General features: G+C 41.5%; 1 protein-coding gene across 10 annotated transcripts; it reads right to left on the reverse strand.

Annotated features, from left to right (window-relative positions):
• Positions 1–1,787: 1,787 nt before the first annotated feature.
• On the reverse strand, positions 1,788–23,813 carry SETD4 (SET domain containing 4). Of its 10 annotated transcripts, none has more exons than XM_053309969.1 (11): positions 23,691–23,813; positions 21,609–21,709; positions 19,048–19,143; positions 15,961–15,998; positions 14,315–14,403; positions 10,450–10,876; positions 7,048–7,222; positions 4,894–4,975; positions 3,478–3,558; positions 3,223–3,346; positions 1,788–2,516 (listed from the first exon to the last, which is right to left on the reverse strand). In XM_053309969.1, exons 2-11 carry the CDS (start codon positions 21,676–21,678, stop codon positions 2,373–2,375), a joined length of 1,326 nt encoding a protein of 441 aa, XP_053165944.1. In that variant the 5' UTR covers positions 21,679–21,709; positions 23,691–23,813; the 3' UTR covers positions 1,788–2,372. The 10 variants fall into 10 exon arrangements, with proteins under 10 accessions (XP_053165944.1, XP_053165948.1, XP_053165940.1 ...); XM_053309973.1 differs by having other exon boundaries at positions 7,048–7,159; positions 21,606–21,709; XM_053309965.1 differs by having other exon boundaries at positions 21,606–21,709.

Consider the following 23,813-nt stretch of genomic DNA (forward strand, 5'->3'; position numbering starts at 1 on the left):
CGGCTCCTAGCCCTTTCTCAGCCAATATGGCCCATGAATCTAAGCTTGTGTTCTCCAGAACCTGGAAACATTCTTTCCCCCACCTTCCAAAATACAGCACGCAAATCCAATAAATATATAAAAAATATGCCAAGTTGGCAGTGTAACAATAAAATTGTCATGATAAGACATCAGATTAAAAACATACCATGAAGAAAAACCCATAGCAACTGCCAATATATGCATCTATTGATAGCCAAAAGTTTACAATCCACTATCCTGTCCAAAGGAGAGATGATTTGCCCAGATTTCTAACAAAACAAAAACGTGGCTGAAAATCAGCACAGGCTAACATGGGCAGGTCTGAACTGTGTTAGCTGCCCTGTGCTGAATGTTGGCCAGCAGAGAGAGAAAGGAACATAGGAAGTTGCCTTATAACGAGTCGAACCGTTGGTCCATCTAGCTCAGTATTGTCTACATAGACTGGCAGCAGCTTCTCCAAGGTTGCAGTCAGGAGTCTCTCAGCCCTATCTTGGAGATGCCAGGGAGGCAACTTGGAACCTTCTGCATGCAAGCATAAAGGTGCTCTTCCCAGAGCGGCCCCATCCCCTAAGGGAAATATCTTACTGTGCTCACATGTAGTCTGCCATTGAAATGTAAACCAGAGCAGATCCTGCTTAGCAAAGGGGACAATTCATGCTTACTACCACAAGACCAGCTCTTCTCCCCATTTGTTCCCTCACTGCTCTGCAAGCACCAGGATTGCCCATCAATACAGTAGCTTGCCTGAATTCAGCTTCAGGCTTTGGCTCTTGTCCACTTCACCACTGCCTCTGTCCAAACACTAAAGGTAAAGTGTGCCGTTGAGTGAGTGTCGACTCCTGGCGACCACAGAGCCCTGTGCTTGTCTTTGGTAGAATACAGGAGGAGTTTACCATTGCCATCTCCCTCACAGTATGAGATGATGCCTTTCAGCACCTTCCTATATTGCTGCTGCCCAATATAGGTGTTTCCATAATCTGGGAAACATACCAGCAGGGATTCAAACTGGCAACCTCTGGCTTGCTAATCAAGTCATTTTCCCGTTGCACCATTAGATGGCTTGCCCAAATATGACTACACAGGATATAAGCCACCACTCAGGTGGTCAAAGAAGGTTTCTGCTTTCATAAAGCAGAAAGTCAGAGCAGGCTTCTGCATACTATCCAGGTATGCACAGAAAACCTTTGATTTCGTTTTTTGGAAGCCCCTTAGCTCCCAGCCGAGATGACAAACGGACATGTACTCTGCCTTCAGCAGTGAGTAACACACTGGGCAAGTCTTCAGCTGCTGCAGTTGAAAACTGTTGAGGAGTGTGAGGAGAAACATTAAAACCCTCACACAGCAGAGTATGCTCTGGTGGTAAAAAGGTTCAACCAAGAGATTAACTGACTCAGCAGGGAAATGCTTGACTAACAAGCAGAAGGTTGCCAGTTCGAATCCCCACTGGTACTATATCGGGCAGCAGCGCTATAGGAAGATGCTGAAAGGCATTATCTCATGCTGCATGTGAGGAGGCAATGGTAAACCCTCCTGTATTCTACCAAAAGAAAACCACAGGGCTTTGTGAGCGCCAGGAGTCGAGATCGACTTGATGGCACACTTTACCTTTAACTCACCAAGAGAGACCTATTAACATAACTCCTCATGCCTCTAGTGGCCAGAAGAGGTTACTACAGTGATAAGAGCAAAGCTTTCAAGTTCTCACTTCTAACAAACATTAGGCTGGAAGACAGACAATCCAATTTCTAAAAAACAAACAAATCATCCTCTGGGATCTTGATCCCATCATGACACATATATTTATTACAGAAAAATTCAGGTCACCATTATTAACAGAGGTGATGAAGGAGTTTTTTTTGTTCCTTTACAAAACCCAGCACAGCCCCAGAAACTAGCTTTGGACACAGTTCATTAGGAAAATGTGGAAAGACACCATTCTGGAGAGACTTATATAAACGTTTTGTGCCCTTAAACAGCACACCACCAAGATCACAAAATGGATCATAAGATCCCCTGTGATTACCTTTCTCCAGTTTGTTTTCCTTGAACTACTCAGTCAGTTTGTCAGAGTCACTGTGCCCTTTGATCTTCCTACTCTCTGTTAAAAACAAACATTAATATGAATAATTACATGCTGTAGTCCTGTATTAAGAGGGACTTTGTTACTTGGGGATGTTTGGATATGAGGTCTCCCTGCCTGCCTGCCGCCACCACCTCACCCCCGGGACCCCCGGTCCCTAGACCAGAGAGTCTCTTTAATCCATCCAGCTCTCCAGGACTTCACAAGATTGGTGCTTCTGCTCAGCAAGATCCACTGCATGCCACATTTATCCCAAGATCTAATTCTGTTTCTAGGAGATCAAAACGTTGTGCTGTGAAGTGGACTGAAGAATCTCAGATGACAGGCGCAAGATTTTTATATTTTCCATATGCAATGTCTCTACTAAAGTTAGCTGGCTTACAAGATGCACGTATTTCGTTTTAAGGACAGAAACCTGAAATAGTAAAAAGATTAATGATTTATTAAAAACTAATTAAAATATGTGTATCCATAAAAGCAGGCACCTATTGAAAACTGGTGCAAACTGAAACCAGAGCCATGAGCATACTTTGCTAAAAATGGTTAAGAGAGTCAAAACTTGGAACAAGAATTCTGCACTGAGGAATTCTGCAACCTGAATAAATTGTACAAATTAAACGAGACTGCCTTCCAGTCATTGTAAACAGGTAGTAATCTTTTACATATTTTTTAGGCCAAATGTTACCTGACAAAAGAATCTGGTCTACTTTATACTCCTAGCCAAATGATCAAAAAGAGAGGGCTGCTGCTTGCTCTCATATTCCAGTTTCCAATCTCATTCAAGCATCCCATCTATGTACCAAATCTTTATGATGAGGCAGTACAGAGAGCCAGCATTCACGGCTGCTCCACAAATGTGAAGCTCCTAACTTTTGGAAGACAAACCAAAGTATCTTCTTTTTTTTAAAGTCTGTGTGATCTTCCTTTTGAGAATGGATTTTAATGGCTGGAACAAAGCAGGCACTATAGATGTCAGTGTGGGGATTTCAATGCTCTTTCATTTTAATGTCTTAAATGCAAGATTAATAAGTTCTGAATGTGTGTGTAGTTTTCAGTATACTGTGATCCACCTTCCGCACTATGCTAGGGAAGGTGGAGGGCAGGAGAAATCAAATCAATACCTTCTGAAGGGTTTGTTGAGTCTCTTCTATCAATGACATACATATTTCTTTTGCAAGGTCCAAACTCTTCTTTTCATTTCTCTCTGAAACTTTATCACCAAGCAGCACTTTCTTCCAGGATGTACTACAATCAAAATATTTGAACACATTTTTGTATCTCTCACAGCCAGAAACAAAACTACAAGCAAAGCTGAACAATGGCATTCAAAACTGTATTTTTGCATACATCTGCATATTCAGCAAACTGAAACTTACAATTGGTCTGCTTCAAGACACACAAGTTTCAAAGCTGTAAGAAGCCTCCAGGATGGCCCATCCCAGCCAAATGTTAGATTACTAAAGATGAAAAACAGCAAATCATAAAGAGTCCAAATCCTCTGCAGCATATGAACAAGAAAATAGAATCTTTACTAATCCATATATCCAATACAAAGCAGCAGTGTTTAAGATAAAGCAACTCTTCTAAAAATCAATGGGGGATAGATCTACCAATGACTATTAGCCATGATGGCCAAATAAAATGTCCAGAGGCACACTATACCTCTGAATGCCATATGCTGGCAACATACAAAGGAAAGACCTGCTTGCAGGCTTTCTGGAGACATCTGGTTAGCTATTGTTAGAAACAGAAATGGGATGAGACTGATCCTCATTCTTGTCCAATAGGACATTTTAATGTTTTTATTACTTTTATTTAAAATTATTAAATATTAAATTATTAAACTTCTGCTGTTCTCTTACCACATCCAGCCACTAAGGCAGGGAGGACAAGGATGACCATTCAGGAAAGGTAGGAAGGCAATTTCCCCTTGCCCTCTCCCCACTTCTTTGGGAGCATCTATGCCTTTGATTATTTGAACGTATCAAACCACAAGTACTTTTAATACACAATGGGGTCTTTTGCCATTTAATCTTGCATATATCCAAGGTCCTTCCTATGAAACCTCCACAAACAATGGTGTGTGTGTGTGTGTGTGTGTGTGTGTTTTCTGGAACATAAAATGGCACCTCTACTACTACTACTTCAATTATTCTACTACTTACCTCTGAGTAAGAGACACTGGGTTCTCAAAGGCCTTTTGTACACATTTTAAAAATTGAACTAAAATTCAGAGATTTTGCTTTAAGAAACTAAATAGTTGAAAATTGCATAGCAACAATGCTGGGTGATGAAAAATAGGAAATCAGAGAACAAATTCTGTCCTTGAATTTGAGGGGTGATCTGAACCCTCCAAGTTTTGTGCTAGTAAGTTTAGAATAAGAAAATATTTTTTTCAAAAAATGCAAGATCATCAATTGCCCCAAATTGATTTGTCACCTAGCAGGCTTATGAATACAGTACACAAATTATACAGTACACAAATACATTCAGCTAATCATGTAAATTTGCATGGTTCTTTGACTTGGGTTATACCACAGATATAATGACTTGGGTTATACTGCAGATATGGCTCTCAGTTCAGTAATGAACTGCTAAGTTCATTAGCAGAACCCCTCTATGATCAGTCCACTGATTCCAATCAATCACCATGCAAAAGCCACAAATACTGTATGAGATTATTTGTTTTGCTGTTCACCACAAATACTGTTTTGAACATTATGCCACTAAACCTCAGAAGGGAGGCAATTTTCTTTTAACCCAAAGTCTCTTTTAAGTGAATTTGCACTTACTCTAAAAAATTGTGCTCTTGTAAAATGGTATGTTTCATGTGCTTCTGCTTGTCTTCCGGCAAGAGATATTTAAGCAGATTATCTATTTTTAAAAGAGATTTTGAAAGTGAATGGCAGTCATATAATACAGGTTAAAAATGGTCTTTATAAAGTGTTTCTAGTACATTAGCTCTCAAAGCTTTTGCTAAATATTCAGGAAACAAAAACATGAAGACATTCATTCTTACCTGTGGCTGGGACGCAAAGCTTCAGCACAGATTTCCCAACTAAGTGGCTCCTGTCCAGTCAGTTTTGGGGTATCTGGGCCCTCAGTTGCTGGGCCGGGAAAGGGAAAGGTGGCTTCCTGGCACCATTTACTTGGACATCTGAAGAGGGCACGATTTTGTTTGTTTTGCACACTCATGCATACTGGGCAGCGGGAGGCAAAACATGCATGCGGCTCCAAGCCCACACATGCAAATTTTGAAATGGGCAGACGGTAGGACTGAGCAGCAAGGAGGAGTCTAGATGAGTGCCTGGCTCACAGAATCACACTGCCTGGCAGTGACAGCATACCTGCACCACATGAGAGTGTGGGATTAGTGGCAGTAGTGCCAGCCTATGAGGCCAGGTCTTCTGCCTGCGGTAAATCCACGGCTGCTACCCCAACCCAGCCCTTGCCTGCCTGCTTTGTTGCATGTCAATCACAGCAGAGAGCCCACTTGCAATCAGAAATATGAGTGACAGCTGTACAACAGTCCAGCCCAACTCAGTCGAGCAAGAGCAGCTAGCAGGAGCACCTGATCAGGCCCTCCACCATGTATGTGAGTGAGAGAAGAAAGACTATTTGGGTCTGGGTCTTGTTGCCTTACACATATATGCATAACATGAGAGATAAGAAGGAGAGAAAGTGTTTGGGTGTTTCCTTTCTGCTAAGTTCTGTAACTATAGAGTACAAGCATGTGATTTGATTGGTAGCCTGTGGCTTGGCTCACTTTCTTATCTGCATTGCATTGTGGTTATTTCCCGCTTTCTGATTGATACACAGTTGTAGCCTGGATTGTGCTGTAACCAGGGGGTGGTGGTGTATGATATCAGGTATGGACAGTACCGCTTGGTGGCAGAGGACTTGTAAGTACATGAAATACCTGTACATCTTTGATGAATTGAATATTTTCTGTGGGTTCTACCCCACGGTACACACAGGCACTTACCCTACGTTCCACTCAAGCATCAGAATTCTTTATTTCAACAACCGACAGTTAAATCAGCACCAGGGGAGTCACACCAACCCATGACACCTGGACCACACTACAGACCATCTTCACCCCAGCAGAAATTACTCAGCAATGCCAGAATGAGTGGTGGTGCTGTGGCTCCCATGAACCACGAGGATGCCCAGCCACCCTCTAACATGAACATCCACCACCCGCAGAGGATATTGACAGCATCCTTGTTTCTCTCACAGAAGCTCAATTCAGACATCACACCAAATCACTGTTTGTATTAGCTGAAGCTAAGAACGCATATCATGGTTTGTCCTTCAAAAAGGTACAATAAGCAAACCATGTTCAGAGCTGCTTTCCTTTTATTTTAATGAAGCTGGTTCCATTTTTGTTATGACTCAGCTTCGTACATTGATTCCCAGTTCCCATCTCCATGGTGCAGCATTCTCTTGAGACTGAGGAATAACCCTAATTGTAGTTAACAGAAATTGTGGTTTGCAAGCTAGCTTCAAACTGCAGTTTGATCTCCTGTTTTGGCAGCCCTTTGAAAACCATAGCTTGTAAGCTGGCAAAGGTTCAGATATACCATGTTTGGTCTTTATAACCTATGATCTGGCATGTCTGATTGTAGCTAGTCTTATAAATCACTTGTGAAGTTGAGCAAGAATAAGAAAGCAGGACCAGAAGGGGAAGCAACACTGCCAACGGCTATAGTCAAGAACCTCACTGTGTTGCCCTAAAACGTCTGGGCCCAAGACACAGTGGCACGTGATCACATTATGCAAGCCAACGAAGGCCAGGATACTACAGTGCAGGGCTAGCTGTAGTGGCAATTGACACCTTTATAAAGTGTCAAAATGCAAAGCCACACCCAGTGAATGGCAGGCCAGTCCTGGCCGTTGCCACCGGTTCTTTTGCATTCATCATCAAGATCAGAACACCGCCTTACCTTTCTCAACGTGCACACTGCTCTGTGGATTACCGATGGTGACAAACCCATATTCTAGAAGAAGACGCTGGTTATCATGAGGCCCGTAACAAATAAATACTTCACCATATTTCTGACAGGGAGAAAAAGTTCTTATTTCATAACACCTTGTATTTTCGTTAAAGCCAGCTTTTACCTTGTAAGCGATAGAGAAAAAGACAATTTTAGCTTAAGAAAGTTCATGAGAAGAAAACTCATTGTCTAAAATTATCTTTGAGCCCAGCCCACTCCCCAAGCAAGCCCACACTCCATGTGCCTGGTGGATTGTGCTTAGCAATTTACACAGAACTGGAAGAATTTTCTTTATTTCACATAAGGTTTGTGCCACTGTCCAAACAAGTATATGAGATGTTTCCTGGTAAATATATTAGGGAAGGAGAGCTGGTCTCGTGGTAGCAAGCATGGATTGTCCCTGAGTGTCAGAGAGACTCCTGCCTGCAACCTTGGAGAAGCCACTCCCAGTCTGTGTAGACAATAATGAGCAAGATGGACCAAAGGTCTGATTCAGTAGAAGGCAGCTTCCTGTGTTCCTATAGCCCTCAGACCATTTTGATTTTATCCAGAGTTCTGGACTGCTCACAGTTTTTCATTTTAAGTTGATACCAATAGCATGATTTCATAATTAAAGTCATTTTAGGAACCTTAGGAAATTAGCAAATTCAAATGTAAAAGATAGAATGTTAAATGTCAGGATCCACCTGTTTATTGTATATCACAAAGTAAAATAACAAAATGCATTAGCCCAGTTCAGATGATATTTGTCTGACCATCCCTCCTTGATTGATAAGGATATATGAGTACGGATGGCCTTTCACCCTCCTGGTAGGCTGGGGCACCATTCCTGAACTGCATATGAGATGTGGTCCATTCTAACCATTCCTCTACACATGCTACCAACACCATTTTAAAATTGTATTTGTAGCATGTGTAGAAGACTGGTATATATTATATTATTAATATTAATGTACACAGTCAGACAGGTGTTATTGACTGGTTTGTTTTATCCTGACATCGAGTCCTTCCCAAGGACCTGGGATGGCTGAATTTTATTGGTCCACTGTTTCATCTGCTTCTTTTCCAAGGCGGCACTTGCTGTTTGTTGTTGACTTTTGCTCTTATTGCATTTGTTCTTAGTGCATGTTCTTGTGCAGCCAGTTTTAAACCCTCTGTTTCTTTCTTCAAGTTGCCATTCTTAAGCCATTGCCAGGTCTTGGTGATGTATGCTTTTCCAGTTATATTGTGCAAATATTGACCATGCAGGGGCTTCTTTTTCCATTTTTCTGCTTGGTTCTTGACTTGTTCTTTCTTGTAGGCCTGCTTGGTTTCATTGGTGTTGAATAGTTTCTCGTTACTGACCATTTTAAATGCATCTTCTTCACTGTCCTTGATATATTCTTCAAGGCCTCTTTTCTCCTCCTCTACTGTTTGATGGACTTGCAGCATTCCTCTTCCACCTGAGCTGCGAGGGAGGTATAGCCTATCTACATCACTGCGGGGGTGCAGAGCATGATTGATGGTCATGATTTTCCTGGCCTTACGATCTAGCGTCTCTAGCTCTGCCTGGGTCCAGTCTATTATTCCTGCAGTGTATCTGATAACAGGTATAGCCCAGGTGTTTATGGCTTATATGGTATTCCCGCCATTGAGTTTGGACTTTAGGATTTTTCTAACTCTCCTGATGTATTCACTTCCAATTTTTCTTTTAACTTCAGTGTGTGCAGTGTTATCAGCCTGGAGAATGCCCAAGTATTTGTAAGGTTCTTTCTCTTCCAGGTTCTTGATGTTGCTTCCATTGGGTAGTTCTGTTCCTTCTGTTTTTCTTATTTTTCCTCTCTTCATTATTAATGCAGCACACTTGTCTAGTCCAAACTCCATTGCTATATCACTACTGAATATACGAACAGTGTTCAACTGTGATTCAATTTCTGACTGGGACTTTCCATACAACTTCAGATCATCCATGTACAGCAGATGGTTGATTTTACTTGATGTTTTAGATGTTTGGTATCCAAGGCCTGTTTTGTTTAGTATTTGTGAAAGTGGGATCATGGCAATTACAAACAACAGAGGGGATAGTGAGTCCCCTTGGAAAATGCCTCTTCTAATGCTAACCTGTCCAAGTGTCTCGCCAGTGATTGTTAACTGTGTACTCCACATGCTCATTGCTTTTTAAAATAAATATCTGAATGTTTTTGCTGACACCAGTTGTTTCTAAACATTTATTATTATTATTATTATTATTATTATTATTACATTTATATCCCACTCTTCCTCCAAGGAGCCCAGAGCAGTGTACTTGAGTTTTCCTTTCACAACCCTGTGAAGTAGGTTAGGCTGAGAGAGAAGTGACTGGCCCAGTCACCCAGCTAGTTTCATGGCTGAATGGGGATTTGAACTCGGGTCTCCCCAGTCCTAGTCCAGCACTCTAACCACTACACAACGCTGGCTCTTTAATATGCGGCGGGGGGGGACCCCATTAGGAATAGCATCCTAGGGTACCAGGAAAGAATCTGTGTGTCCTTACATGTCTTTATCATATGAGAGCTGGTCAAAGTATCATCTGAACTGGCCCTTATAAAAAGTCAGAATGACACGAATCATAGGAACTTAGGAAGCTGCCATATACTGAGTCAAATCATTGGTCGAGCTAGCTCAGTATAATCTACCCAGATTGGCAGAGGCTTTTCCAAGGTTGCAGGCAGGAGTCTCTCTCAGTCCTATCTTGGAGATGCCAGGGAGGAAACTTGGAACCTTCTGCATGCAAGTATGCAAACACTCTTCCCAGAGCGGCCCCACCCCCTAAAGGAATCTCTTACGGTGCTCACATGTAGTCCGTCATTCAAATGCAAGCCAGAGCAGACCCAGCCTAGCAAAAGGGACAATAACAGACTTTTTAAAAAAAAATTGTACACAAGTACAGCAGACAAAAACGGGTGCAGAAGTCCCACTGGATCATCAATCACGCCCCCTCCTGAGCTACTCACAGTTACAGTGGTCATCTTAAGAGGTGATCAGTGTAAGAATGTTGGCAGATGCTTCTGTGATCTTAAAACTGCCATATATTCAAGACAAGGCTTCCACCGTTATCTTTACCAGCAACATAATTTTCTCTTTTTCCACCATGCCTGTCTTTTTGTTTAACATTCATCCTGAAGAAAGTAAGCTAACTCACTAATTTTTGACATTTAGTGAGTCCTAATAAGGTTATGCCACTGCTGCTGTTTGGATTTTGATTTTATTCTCTAATGGTTCAACATGGATGCCTGCATTTTTTATCTATATGTGCACAATACGCCTTCTTACAGTTAAGTACTGTATTCCAATTTCACACCCCTGTTTTCCTGAAGCCTGACTTTGTCTTACCTGGACAGCTGGATTGTGATTGAGCAGATCCAAGTATGGCGCTAAGGCATATGTATCTGGCTCTCTAGAAAAACATTCCTTCTGTGCTGGTTTCATATATACTGTTCTTGTATTAATGGTGCACCAAGCCCATTGGAAGGCCTCATAGTTAAAAACAGACTCCACTTTTTTAGGAAACAAAGGCTGCAAGGAAAAGAAAAACCGCTTGGACGAAATATACAGCTCGTGGACCAGTTTTCTTTGTTCATGGGCCTTTCTTCTTAAGGGTTCAGGAAAAAGATTCACTATATCTTGCTCCAAACAAACAGGACAAGTATATGTTTCAGGCAGAAGATCCAGGTAAGGTTTCCACAGAGACTTTTGTGTATACTTTTCTGCCATTAAAAATGTACACAGTGCTACCAAAGGAGAAATGGGAGGCCTCCATCTATTAAAAAGGCAAAAGAAAGCATGAGAACCAAAAACACATCTCCATACAGTCTCCCGCACTCAACTCACAGTGTTTGAAATCTATGTACACCATTGCTGTCTTTTTTTTTAAAGTTCTTTTTACTGGTTTTCATTATGATGCACAAGTCAAAATAAGCCCTTTCTCACGATTGCCCGAGAGGGCTTCAGGGCAGGCAGCGGGAAAGGCAGTAGGAGCTTACCTTCCCTCCCAGACAATACTCTGTTAATTGGTGGGAGTGTGCTGTGCACTCCCACACAATAAGCCCTGCTCCATGCAGCACAGAGCACGGCGGATTGATCCGAGGCCGGGACTCATTGCGAATCCCACAATGTAATGCACGACAAACACGTTGCATTGGGGGAATCCCCCAGGAGATGGGTACCTAGGTGCCTGTCTCTGTGTCCACTGAGGCTAAATATAGTCCCGGAGAATACATGAACATTTTAGCCCAGGGTAAGAGAGTGCTTGCTCCTTTAACCTCAGCTAACAGGCAGGATAAATGGCAGTGCTGGCCCACCGGGATTGGGCGTGATCCCAGGAGTTCTCACACGCAGCCTAACCTGGGCTGGACATCCCTGGCCTGGGTTAGGCTGCATGTGAGAACAGCCTCAATTAAAAACAGTAATCAGTTTCCAACATGATACACGTTACATTCTTTCTTTCATTAGGAATGTGAATATCCATAAATTGATCAACTGTCACAGTGACATACACACACACCTGAAAAAACCCATATCAAGTATTGTCCCTTTCTATTTCTCATTATATACACAAAATGGAATGTGCTGTTCCTTGGGAATTTGGCTGTCCTGGATGGGGTTGCACTCCCCGAAAAGAACAGGTGTGCAGCTTGGGGATGGTCCTTGAGCTGGGCCTCTTTATGGAGACTCAGGTGCCAGCTTTATCAAGGAGTCCCTTTAAACCAACCATGGCTGGTGTACCAACTGCAATCATTTCTGGAAAAAATTATACTTTGCCACAGATACCCACACTTTGGTCACTTCAAGGCTAAATGACTAGAATGCATCCAACATGAGGTTGTCTTTTCACCTACTTAACAAATTCCAGGACTGGATGGACAAAGAGCAGGTGCTGGCTGATGAGCAGGCAGGCTTTAGGGCCAATCATTCTACTATTGAGCATGCTTTAGTCTTACAACATCTAGCGGAGAAATATTCTAATCTACCCCGTTCCACTCTTTTTGCTGCCTTTGTGGATTTTAAATCAGCATTCGACTCCATATCCAGAGATAAATTATGGGAAAGACTGTTTAACTCCTCTATTGATCGACGTCTGCTACTTTTAATATATAAACTCCACAAGAACTCATGTCTGAAGGTTCGATGTAGCTCAGCTGGAATCCTCACTAAAGAAATTCCTACCTTTCGAGGAGTGAGGCAAGGCTGTATACTTGCCCCAGCTCTTTTCAATTATTATATTAACCCCATTGTGGATATTATTACTAATCCATCTTTCCATCCACCTAAATTGGCCAATAGACAGGTTAATATTTTGCTTTATGCAGATGATGCAGTAATTTTATCTCGGACTCCTGTCGGCCTCCGTAGAGCGCTTTGCTCTCTGGCTAATTTTTGCCATGAATACGCTCTGGAAATCAATTATAGCAAGACCAAAATTATGGCCTTTGCTAAACATCCAAAGACCTTGAAATGGTCTTTGGCTGGACATAAACTAGAACAGGTTAAGATCTTTAAATATCTAGGGGTTGTTTTCCAGGCCTCTACGAAACGCCAAGCACATCTGCAATACGTTACCCAAAATGCACGTAAATCGGCATTGGCCATTCAATCATATTTCCACCAAGATGTGTTCCCAATGTAATATTGAGGATGGAAACTGGCATGCCTAAGATGGAAGCCCGGATGTGGTTTTCCATTCTCAGCTTCTGGTTGAGATTGTCTTTCTTTTCTACAGGCCTTGCTCACTTAATTTTTATTGATAAATTTAATTCTAGCTGGAAGCAGTCAATATCTCGCCAAATAAGTTTATATGGCTTTAGCCTGGATGGTCTATTAGAAATGGGTTTTTGTCACGCGAGACTGATATTAAAGCAGCGGATCTATGATATGGAAATGCAGACTGATCGATCTTTAATCTCTAAAGAAGTTTTCCTAGGTTTACAAATGTATAATACTAAACCTGCGAATTACCTGGGTAAGATTACTATCACTAAATATCGCAGGATGTTTACATTGGCCAGATTTAATGTGCTACCTTCAGCTGAATTAGAAGGTAAATTTAGAGGGATCCCAAAAGAACAGAGACTATGTCCTTGTGGCTCTGGAGAACAGGAGTCTATCTTTCATATCTTACTCCGCTGTCTTTTTTATAGGGACTTACGAACTTGTTATATTTCCTCCTTACTGACTGATTTCCCAGGGCATACAGATGCATTTTACGTCAACTATCTGCTCTCAGATCAGAAGGAGGAAGTAACATTTAAAGTTGCTAAGTTCTGTGAGGCAGCTAAGAAGGCTAGACAACAGATGGTAAATCAGATTATGCTAACGGGAAATTGCTGATTAGGATGAGTCCATGTTCCTGATTATATTATGTATATATTATTACTATATTACGTGTATTATTTATGTAAATTTTGGTCTATGACCGTAAATAAACATGACTGACTGACTGAGGTTGTCTTGAAAATAGTTTGGCTGATGCAAAATGTGGTTCCAGTCAGCAACTGGGCAACAACCCACTATAAGCATATTATATCCACCCTGCTCAGTTTGCACTGGCTACTGTATGCTTTGGGGTTCAATTTAAGGTGCTGGTTCTTACCTTTAAAACCCTAAAGTAGTAGTAATAGTAAAAAATGGTTTGGAAACTAGGTAAATGAAGGACTGCATACTGTATGTACCCTCTGTACAATTGGGTCATCATCATCTGAAGCTTTGCTTCAAGTGCCCAGCCTGTCTGGAGTTCAGCAAGTATCCACAAGAAGCAGGCCCTTTTGGGTAACAATACTGGTCCTCAGGAATGCCTTTCCCATGGAGACCAGGCAAGTAACCACATTAAATGCCTTAAATGTTTAAGACAGCCTTTGGTTCTGGATAAGCTGGTTTTTGTTACTTTGTAATTGGCTTGCTGATGATCAGCTTGATGTGGAATATTGTTTGTTTTTATTGTGAATTTATACTGTTTCTGTTATTGTTATATTGTTGTTTTAGTGTTGTTATATTGTTTCTATTGTTGTCCAAGGTCCTACAGGGCACTACATACATCTTTTTAAATATACATATTTATATATTTAAAGCATTGGGAATAGTTCAGATAAGGAAAGGGATTCCCAACAGAATGGTCCATACTCCCAACAGAAGTTTAAATGAGAGATCAATGAATGAACAGAAGATTCAGTAAATAGGTTTTCTTAAGAAACTATACACTTACTTTACAATGTATTCACCGAGGTAACTATTAAGTACAGTCTGAGTAGTGAGCAAGCATTTTTCAGGCAATGAAATAATCAACTCTCCTTCCTACGTGATTAAAAAAAAATCAGAATGAATTCATTCCCATATATATTCCTTATACAGATATGTAACAAACCAGAGATAACTGGAACTGGGACAAGGAAAATTACTGCACAGATGAGGAAAAGAAACAAGTAGCATGCCTAGTCTGCATTAAGAAGATTAATTAGCAGTTTTTCAAAAGACTGAACATTGCATTTGCAAATGAAGCATAAATCTGTGGATTGGTTCAGATTATACTTTGGAATATAATTTAGATACTGGCTATATCACCCAACACCAAGGAGTCTTGTGTAGTTAGTATGATCTGGTTAAATCTGATAGATCATTTAAAGCAGGGGTGGGGAGTGGGAAGAGATATGTCTGTTCTCATGGAAAGTATGTGAGATAGTATTTAGACAAAGGAAAATTGTGGGCAAAGGCTACTATTATATTTTCCACAACACAGCAAGTTTTAAACACATAATCAGTGCAAATTAACCAACTAAATCACAGAGATTTAAAATTCTGTTATTCAAGACTCTTGAAAGGCCTACTGCCATGCTATAGAAGATGAACAGGAAAAGCCCAGTGCGTGATGGCTGGCACTTCCATGATTGCAAGACTGGTGCACTGCAGATTGACACAGTGGGGGCATGACCTCCTCCCTTCACCCTGCTATACACAGCTACAGCGGGACGATTATATAACGTCTGGATGAAGCTATATAGTCTAAAAAATCATCTTTAAGACCAGTATGCATACTTGCCAACTGTCCCATTTCTCCTGGGACAACCAGTTTTTGTTTTGGTTCCCAGCCTCATGGGAATGAACAGCCCAGGGCCTCCTCCCAAGGGGGGTGGCCAGATCTGGCCCTATAAAACCCCTGCCCGTGAAGCACACTGTGTTTAAGTGCAAGAAGACTGAGAGAGAGAGAGAGAGAGAGAGAGAGAGAGAGAGAGAGAGAGAGAGAGAGATGTTGATTTATTCAGTTTGATTTATTCAGTTTTCTGGGCCAGATTTCTTTTGAGAGAGTGCCAGCCTTGCTTTTCTGGGCTATTTCTCCTATGTTCCTTGCAGAATAGAGTCTGATTTCATTTGGGAACACATTTGCTTTTCAGAGCTATTTCTTCTCCAGTTTAATCCCTATAGGGTCTGATTTCACACACTTTGCTTTTCAGAGCTGTCTCCAGTTTACACAGAATAGGGTCTGGTTTCCTTTGAGCACAGACTTTGCTTTTCAGAGCTATTTCTCCAGTTTATATTTGCTGCAGAATAGGGTCCGATTTCATTTGAGAGAGCATTTGCTTTTCATATCTATTCTCAAGTTTATATTATAATCCCTACAGGGTCTGATTTCATGCAAGCACTGACTTTTCTTCAGAGTTATTTCTTCAGTTTATATTGTAGAATTGAGTCTGGTTTCAGAGCACAGGCTTTGCCTTTCAGGACTGTTTCCCCAGTTCATATTATTGATATAATACCCACAGATTAGGGTCTGGTTCAAGAGTGTGGGCTTTGCCTTTCAGGGTGGTTTCCCCAGTTCATATTATCAACTGGGGAAGGCGGGGAGTAAAAACAAACCTGAAGAGTTTTTATGGTCATCAGTCCTCTTCCCGTTTCTAGGAAAGACACACAACAAGGAAAGTTATAATAGTAACATATCGTCTTGCATTAAGACACAAAGAAGTGGCAGGTGTGGGGAGGCAAGAGATGCAGAAGTGCCTCAGAAAACCTTGATTGTATGAGTGAATTGTCTATCTGATGCTTTGGCAGTAACACTATCTGCTGCCTTCCCCCCCCCCCACACCCCTTGACTGTCTCTACAATTTCACAGCCTTAATTCAGGGGTGTACAAGTCTCTTCCACGAGAGTGCATCAGACTCCATAAGCAACAGAAAGATATGTCTGGGGCAGCTCAACAAAAATTCCAGATAGTGACCAGAGAGCTCCTTCTGCTTCATCCAAGCAAGCTGGTGTAGCATAATAGCAAACAGACTGAGGGGCACAGGAAGGCTAACAGCAGCACCAGGACAGGATGGGAGGGTGGGTACCACCGCATGTTATGCCTGCCTACCGCATCACTGGACACACTACCATGTGCCAGCCACATCCCTTCTGCCTGCATCAGCATGCCAACACAGAGAGTATTGCTAGCTGGACAGGTGCACATGCATGTGACAGCAAAAGGAGGCAGGAACACCACCCACTGTTAGCAGGGAGGGAGTTGAGTATTTATTTAAAATATGTATGCCCCTCCCCTCCAGTATACTACCACTCAGGGAGGATCACAACATTAATAAAATAGATGCAATGTAAAATGAAAGATAATGTCGAGCAAGTTAAAAGACTAGGCTAAAACAACATTTAAAATTACAATTTGTTTAAAATTTCAAATTAAAATTATTAATAAAAAGCTAAAAACTATAAAACTATAAAAACTAAAGAACCTACCAGATACTGTATAAGCAGCAGACAAAACTTTTAAAAGCCTCTTTTGTGGCTTTTGGTTTTTTAAAAAAAACACATTGAGGGAGGAAGCATGGCAAAGCTCTTTGGGAAGGGAGTTCCAAAGCCAAGGGGCAACAACTAAAAAAGTATGCTCCTGCAGCAGCAGTTGGTGAGGGGGTGGGGGGGAAGCTGCCCTGGGAAGCTAGCATGCAGAGGCGTAACTATAGGGGGGCAGGGGGGGCACATGCCCCGGGCGCCATCTTTTCTGGTCACGTGGGGGGCGCCGCCATGACCAATTTTTTTTTTAATTTTTAATTTTTTGTTAATACAAATGTTTCCTGCTCAGTGCAGCAGCGCTGCAGCAGTCAAGGGAGCGTGTCGGTGCCCCCTTCCCCACGAGCGGTCCCTTCCGCGCCGCCTGCGCCCCCCCCCCCCATTGCTTTGCTGGCACCTGGCGGCCAGTCAGTGGCCTGGCGCGGCAGCGGCGGCGGGCTCTTGTGAGAAAAAACCTAAGTATAATGTAGTATGTTGGGGCGGCGGCGGGGGGGGGGGATTTCAGTGCTTGCCCCAGGCGCCGTTTTCCCTAGTTACGCCTCTGCTGGCATGTCCTGCAGCCAGGGACATTTGTCCTCATCTTGTTCCATAGTGGCTATGGCTATGATGAGGAAGTCCCTATTTCAAACCTGTTTCTGCCATGAATGCATTAGGTGGTTGTGGGGAAACCACTTACTCAGCCTCACTTCCTCATATGGGATTAATAATACTCACTGGCCTTACAGCATTGTTGAAAGGATTACATCAAGATCATATATGTGAAGTGCTCTGGACATTCAGAACACACACAAATGCTATTATTACCATTACAAATCCTATTATTACTACAAAGGGCTTGCAGTAGCTGAGAAAAACCTTTAATTGTCCTCTTTGAACAGCTGACACCCTGACCTAAACCAAATCAGAAACTGCCTTTAAACTCCTCTATTTCTAAAACCATTTGCCACACAGATGGTAGGAGGCAAGAAAAATAAATCTAAAGCCAGTACCAGGTCACAGGATTGCTTTCAAGATTATTTACATTCTAGACCCTGCATTTTATCCTATGAAAGTTAGAATTACTAAATCCCACTGAAATTAATAGGATTTAAATTAGTGATGACTAATTTGTCTCATGGACTTCAATGGTCCTTAGTCATGACTAACTAACTTTCTTACGATACACATCAGTATAAATCAGATGGAGGGATGTTTGTGCATGCATGCCAGGGCATAGCTATAATTGAACCGGCGGGGGTGGGGGTGGGGGGAATGTCCCTGGGTGCGAGGGAGGGGCCCCACCAGCTGAGCAATAACTTGCTCTTTACTCTCCCTCTGCCCCTCTCCAAAGAAGATGGGACTTTTTGTCTCAAGGCCCTCTCCAACCTTGTTATGCCCTTGGTGTGCAGCCATATGCACATACACACACACCCCTCTCTCCAGGGCTGGCAGTGTCCTCTATAATCTTTCCAAAAGCCTTAGGAGTGAGTTTTTGGAACAAAGGCTATTCTGGCAGATAAGTGGCACATTTAAAATCCATTGGAAAGGGAACATTAATCAGGGGCCATAACCTTCCAGTAGCAGGAGCTCAAAAAGCACTGCTCTGATCACACAAATCATGGCAGCCATGCAGATTGCCGAACGGAGGCATCAATTCTCCTTAACACATCGCTCGATGATTGCTGCCTAGCTGGCACTGGCAGTCCACTGACCATCTCTACACACTTTAAAGGCAACAGGGCAGATCTGCTAGAGTTGGAAATGGAATGCATTCACTGCCATTCATAAAACTATTTATTAAAACTATAACAGGGGCACAATCCATTCAAAGTGAAACCCTTTTCATTTCCATGATTACCAAGGTACACAGAAGTGCTTAACTTTGGTTAGATTGCACCCTTAAGTTGTGTAGTGTGACCAAAATAAGGCTGTAATACAATCCATCATCAGCCCCTTTAAAGACACTTCTAGTGAAAGAAGTTTCACTAGTTTCCCATCATTCAATGACTGAAAACGGAATCATGTATCAGGGAGTTTGTCTGAATCCAGCTGATCATTAGCTCCATGCAAATAGCTCTCCCTGGTCTACAGAATGTTGCTGCCAAATCAGAGGAAGACAAAAGTATCATCAAACAATAGCTAAGTTTACTAATACACAGTTTGTCAGAAATTATAAAAAAAAATTACCTGGAAATTGTGCTGGCCTTAATATACTATCTTTGAAGCTTCTTTCTTTCAGCCACTTCTTAAGAAGGATGTATTTATGTTCGTGACCAAGATTTCCTTAACGGGGAGGAAAAGTTGCTTTAACAGAAATCTACTATGATTTTAAGGTATACTTTATACTGATGCTGATTTACATATAGTAAATTTATTATTGTCCAAAACCAGTGCACAAAGCAAACAAACAAACCAGAAATACAATATAAGTACAATATAAGATGCTGATTTACAAAAAGGTCTTTTACAACATTACTTCTATGCACATAGATCATGTCACAAACCAATGAATACTGAAGTAGGTAGATGCAATCTAGGTAGTTAGTCTTAACAGAATAAATGGAATAACTCAGCTGTATGACAGCAGGAGCCATTTACAATTAAGACAGCACTGATACCAGTATTGCCCTGGAGTGAGGATGGCTATTAATTCCTCCTCACCTGCAGGGCCAGATTAAGCTAGTGTGGGGCCTGTAGCATATGTTATGAAGGGGCCCCAAATTTTAAAAATGCACATAAATATTGAAACATAAATTATTTGCTTGCATAGTAAAGTAATTCAATTATTTCATTTGCCTAGTGCGCCCCCACCAACCACCCCATGCCTCCACTCAGCTGAGCCAGCCAGTCAACAAACTTTGCAAACCCCACCCCCATACACACACACACTTTTGTGACTCCTGACCATGGGTTCTCCTTTGGAGTTATTTTCACAAAGAGAAAGGGGGTGGGGAACAAAACTCTGAATGTTTAAATTAAAAGGTTCTCAGGAATTCTGTACTTTGAGAAATCTGAACCTATTAGCAATTTTGGCACACAACAGTGGATGTTTGATTCCAATGTGTGCAGAACATATTGGATCCCAGCAGCCATCACATTAAAAGGGACATTTGACAATATTAAGAATATATGTTTAACCTCTTGTGCAAGCCTGACAGGAAAGCAGATGTATATTTAAAATAGTTGATGCATTGCAAATGAATGTGATTATGATGAGGTGCATTAGCAACTTCCATGAAAACAGAAGTACCCAAAAGACAATCTTTTGGCAGGAGGCACAGCCTCTTTCAATCTAAATTACACTAACATGCTTAATACTAAAAGGAGGAAATGCACAAATCATTCAGTGCAACCCTAAGCATGTTTACTCAGAAGTAAGTCCCACTGAACTCAATGAGCCTTACTCTCTAGTAAGTGTGTTTAGGTTTTCAGCCTCCGTTTATCTTTGGACAATTTCAACGGACATCCCAATATAAAGCTAATGAAGTTGGCAACGCAGCAGTAGTTATTTCAGTTCTAGAGGAGAGGAAAGGAGCTCACCTTAAATTTGGCAGTTCCTTGAAAAGCAATGATCACAAATTCCCTCCCAACAGCACTAGATACTAAAGGAGGATATAAGTGACCTTACCCAACAAGACCATAATATAATCTCCCTTCAAGCTCCCCTCAATTGATCCACTAAACTTCGAGACTCCTCTTGCCGTGCATCTGAGTTACTTCTGGCTTTCTTTTTCCTCTTAAAGGTACACATTCTCATTGTTTATCTTTATCCTCTCCCAGTCAGTCGGAAAACGCTGGCAACATTCAACTAGCATCTTCTTTAGCTTCCTTTCTTCTGCCCGGCATTAATAGTTAGTGGTTTTTTAATCTAAACTGCTTTTATTTCTTTTACTCTCTGTATGTTTTTAAAAACTTTTACAGTTTAAACAAATAAGGACCAACTCCCTGGCGATTAAGTTATCTTTGAGACCCCTTTGCAAGCTATCTGTTCCTATTGTTGTTCTTACTACTCCCCTCCCGTGCTGCTTAACATAATGGATAACCCAATCAACACCATGGTGCCAGGAAGACCTTGCTTAAACGCCCTCGAGCGAGCGAGGTGAGCAATGCCAGAGATGAAAATGGGCAGCAGCAGGCAATGAGGAGAGTCAGCAGAGAGCACCAAATAGAGAGCAGAAAGAAGGGGCAGACGTTCAAGCCAGGCGTGCGGGGCCCTAGAAAATGCGGGGCCCGTAGCAAATGCTACATTTGCTACTATATTAATCTGGTCCTGCTCACCTGCATCAATATATGGGGCCCAAATGTGCATGTTAGTCACCCTGGTGATTCTAGAGACATTCATCTACAAGCACTTACTACTGATTTCAAAGAAAAGTGCAAGTAAGTTGGAGTTCGTGTTTTTAAAAGGCCACTACTTACTTCTACTGTGCGAATCCACTGGTTTTTTATGGACATCCTAGTACCCATGCTGGATGAATCGTCCCCTAACACCTCAATTATGCCAGTGCATCTGTCCATGCAACTGGATAATTTCTTCAGTTTGCCTGGTTTGCAATGGTATGATGTCGGTACGCTGCACCTTAAACAATTATACATTAGCCTAGCACATGTTAAGACAGTCAGGGCTTTTTAATAATCTTGAATATTCATGTTTGGATGCATCTAGTTTTTCCAGAAAAAATCCCCAACATCCTATTTGTTGTCTAATGAAGCGTCACGTTTTGAAATAAATCAATAAATATTACCACCACATAACGAAAAGCTTCTAGATGGTTGCCTTCGTCTTTTTCGCCATGTCCGGCCTCTACTTTTCTTCATATTTCACGTTTGTTCAGATTTTGTATACAACCTATGCATGGAAATCACTGGATAAACAATTTTACAGTAGTTCTTTCAGTTGTTGTCAAAATAAAAGTGTTTTATTCCATATTTTACAGATATGCTAGAAAGATACTATGAAACTGGAGTTTGGCATAGACATCATGCCCACAAGTGTCACTTATTAATTTCTTGTAGTGGGAAATCCAAATATGCAAAATTACAAGGAAGAAAATCTCATCCTGTGTAGTGTTTCTGGCAACTACTAAACCCACCCAATTCAGGGACAGACTAATACAGTTTTGTTTTAAAGTGAAAGTCCATGTTTAAATCCAATACAGTTCTATGTGACACCATATTTAGTTAGCAGAATGGAACCTCTTTATGCAAGCAACCTCCTACTGTCAATGTATATTTACCTATGTGTGGGAAGATAGTACTGTACAGCAGAAAGCTAAGAAGGAGTTGGAAGCATTGCTATTTAAAGCTCAACCTTAAACTTCACTTTAAATAGCTGATTTCTCTTGATGTCCTGTCAGCTGCGATGGTGCAGCAGGGAAGGCCTAGGGAGCAAGAATCTACACCGGTGTGCTTCCCAGACTGTGCCTAGTAAATATATATTTGTAGTCACCTATATTGGGCAGCAGCGATATAGGAAAGTGCTGGAGGCGGATGCTCAACTTCAGTGACAACAGCAAAGGCATCATCTCATACTGTGATGGGGAAAGCCAATGGTAAACCACTCCTGTATTCTACCAAGAAAACGACATGGCTCTGTGGTCGCCAGGAGTCAATGTCAACTCAAAGGCACAATCTTTCCTTTCCTGCCAAAGTGTATGGATGCATAAATGAGATGCTCTGCTTTCACTTCCTCCTTATTTATTCAATTTATATGCTGAACATATACTGAGAGAAGCTGGATAGAAAGAAGATGAGCGTGGTTTTAAAGCTGGAGGAAGAAACATCAATAACCTGCGCTACTCTGATGACACCACTCTGATAGCTGAGAATGCACATGATCTGCAAGCCCTAGTAATGAAAGTCAAGGAATACAGTGAAAAAATGGGACTATGACTAAATGTAAAGACGGATCATAGAACAAATCAATTCAGAATTTTTACTAGAGGCACAAATGACGAGGCTCAAACAATCATACTTTGGACAAATTATGCAAAGATCCAGCTCCCTTGAGAAGTCCATAATGCTGGGAAAAGATGAAGGAAAGAGAAGAAGAGGACAACCAGCTGTAAGGTGGATGGACTCGATTACATCAGCAATGAATGCACCACTGAGAGACCTTAAAGGCCAAGTTGAAGACAGATAATCCTGGAGAAAATCTATCTATGAGTCGACACCAACTTGATGACAATCAATCAATCAATCAATCAATCAATCAAAAGATCCAAGAATACAGAACACTGTGTAGTAATCACATATTTGGTGATAATAGTATTGTGTGTAGGTACACCTTGTGTGAAATCATGTTTGCAACCACAGTTACATTTGAAATCTCTTTTCTGAAATAAACAGAGAACAGCCTTTTAAAAATTCTATCGAGATAAAACAGCATTTATGGGGAAATCCATAAACGGGAGACCTCCATAATGAAAGGCCTCAGTTACGACTCCCGATCTCTGTCCAGAGGAGAAGCAGTGCAAGTCTTTTGCGGAAAGGAAAGGAAAAAGAAAAATACTATCAAGAATCCTGAGGCACCTTAAAGACCAAAGAATTTGATATAGCATAAGCTTTCGTGGAATATTCCCGATCTGGCTGTGATTCTAAACGCATACAACCCGATCCTATGCAGTTTTACTCAGAGGCAAATTTTGATACGTTCAAATTCTAATTGGCTTCCCGCCAAGTAAATCTACGCAGGATTGTACCATGGAGAAAGTCTTATGGAATTCAGTGGGACGTAATCTTGCTCGAGTAAACATAGCTAATGTAGGCAGTAAGGTGTCGTAATGCTTTTCACCTGTATTAGGATCGCGCTGTTAAATCAATTCTCTTACTTGCTATCGAGCGCTCAACAGCAGCCACATTCACACTGACAACTTCTTCTTTCCAAATGTCTCGCAAAGAAGCAAAACTCAACCCACGTGGCTCCTCCCCATACGGAAAAGAACAGGAAGAGG

This window comes from Hemicordylus capensis, chromosome 3, assembly GCF_027244095.1.
Source record: "Hemicordylus capensis ecotype Gifberg chromosome 3, rHemCap1.1.pri, whole genome shotgun sequence".
Lineage (NCBI taxonomy): Eukaryota > Metazoa > Chordata > Lepidosauria > Squamata > Cordylidae > Hemicordylus > Hemicordylus capensis.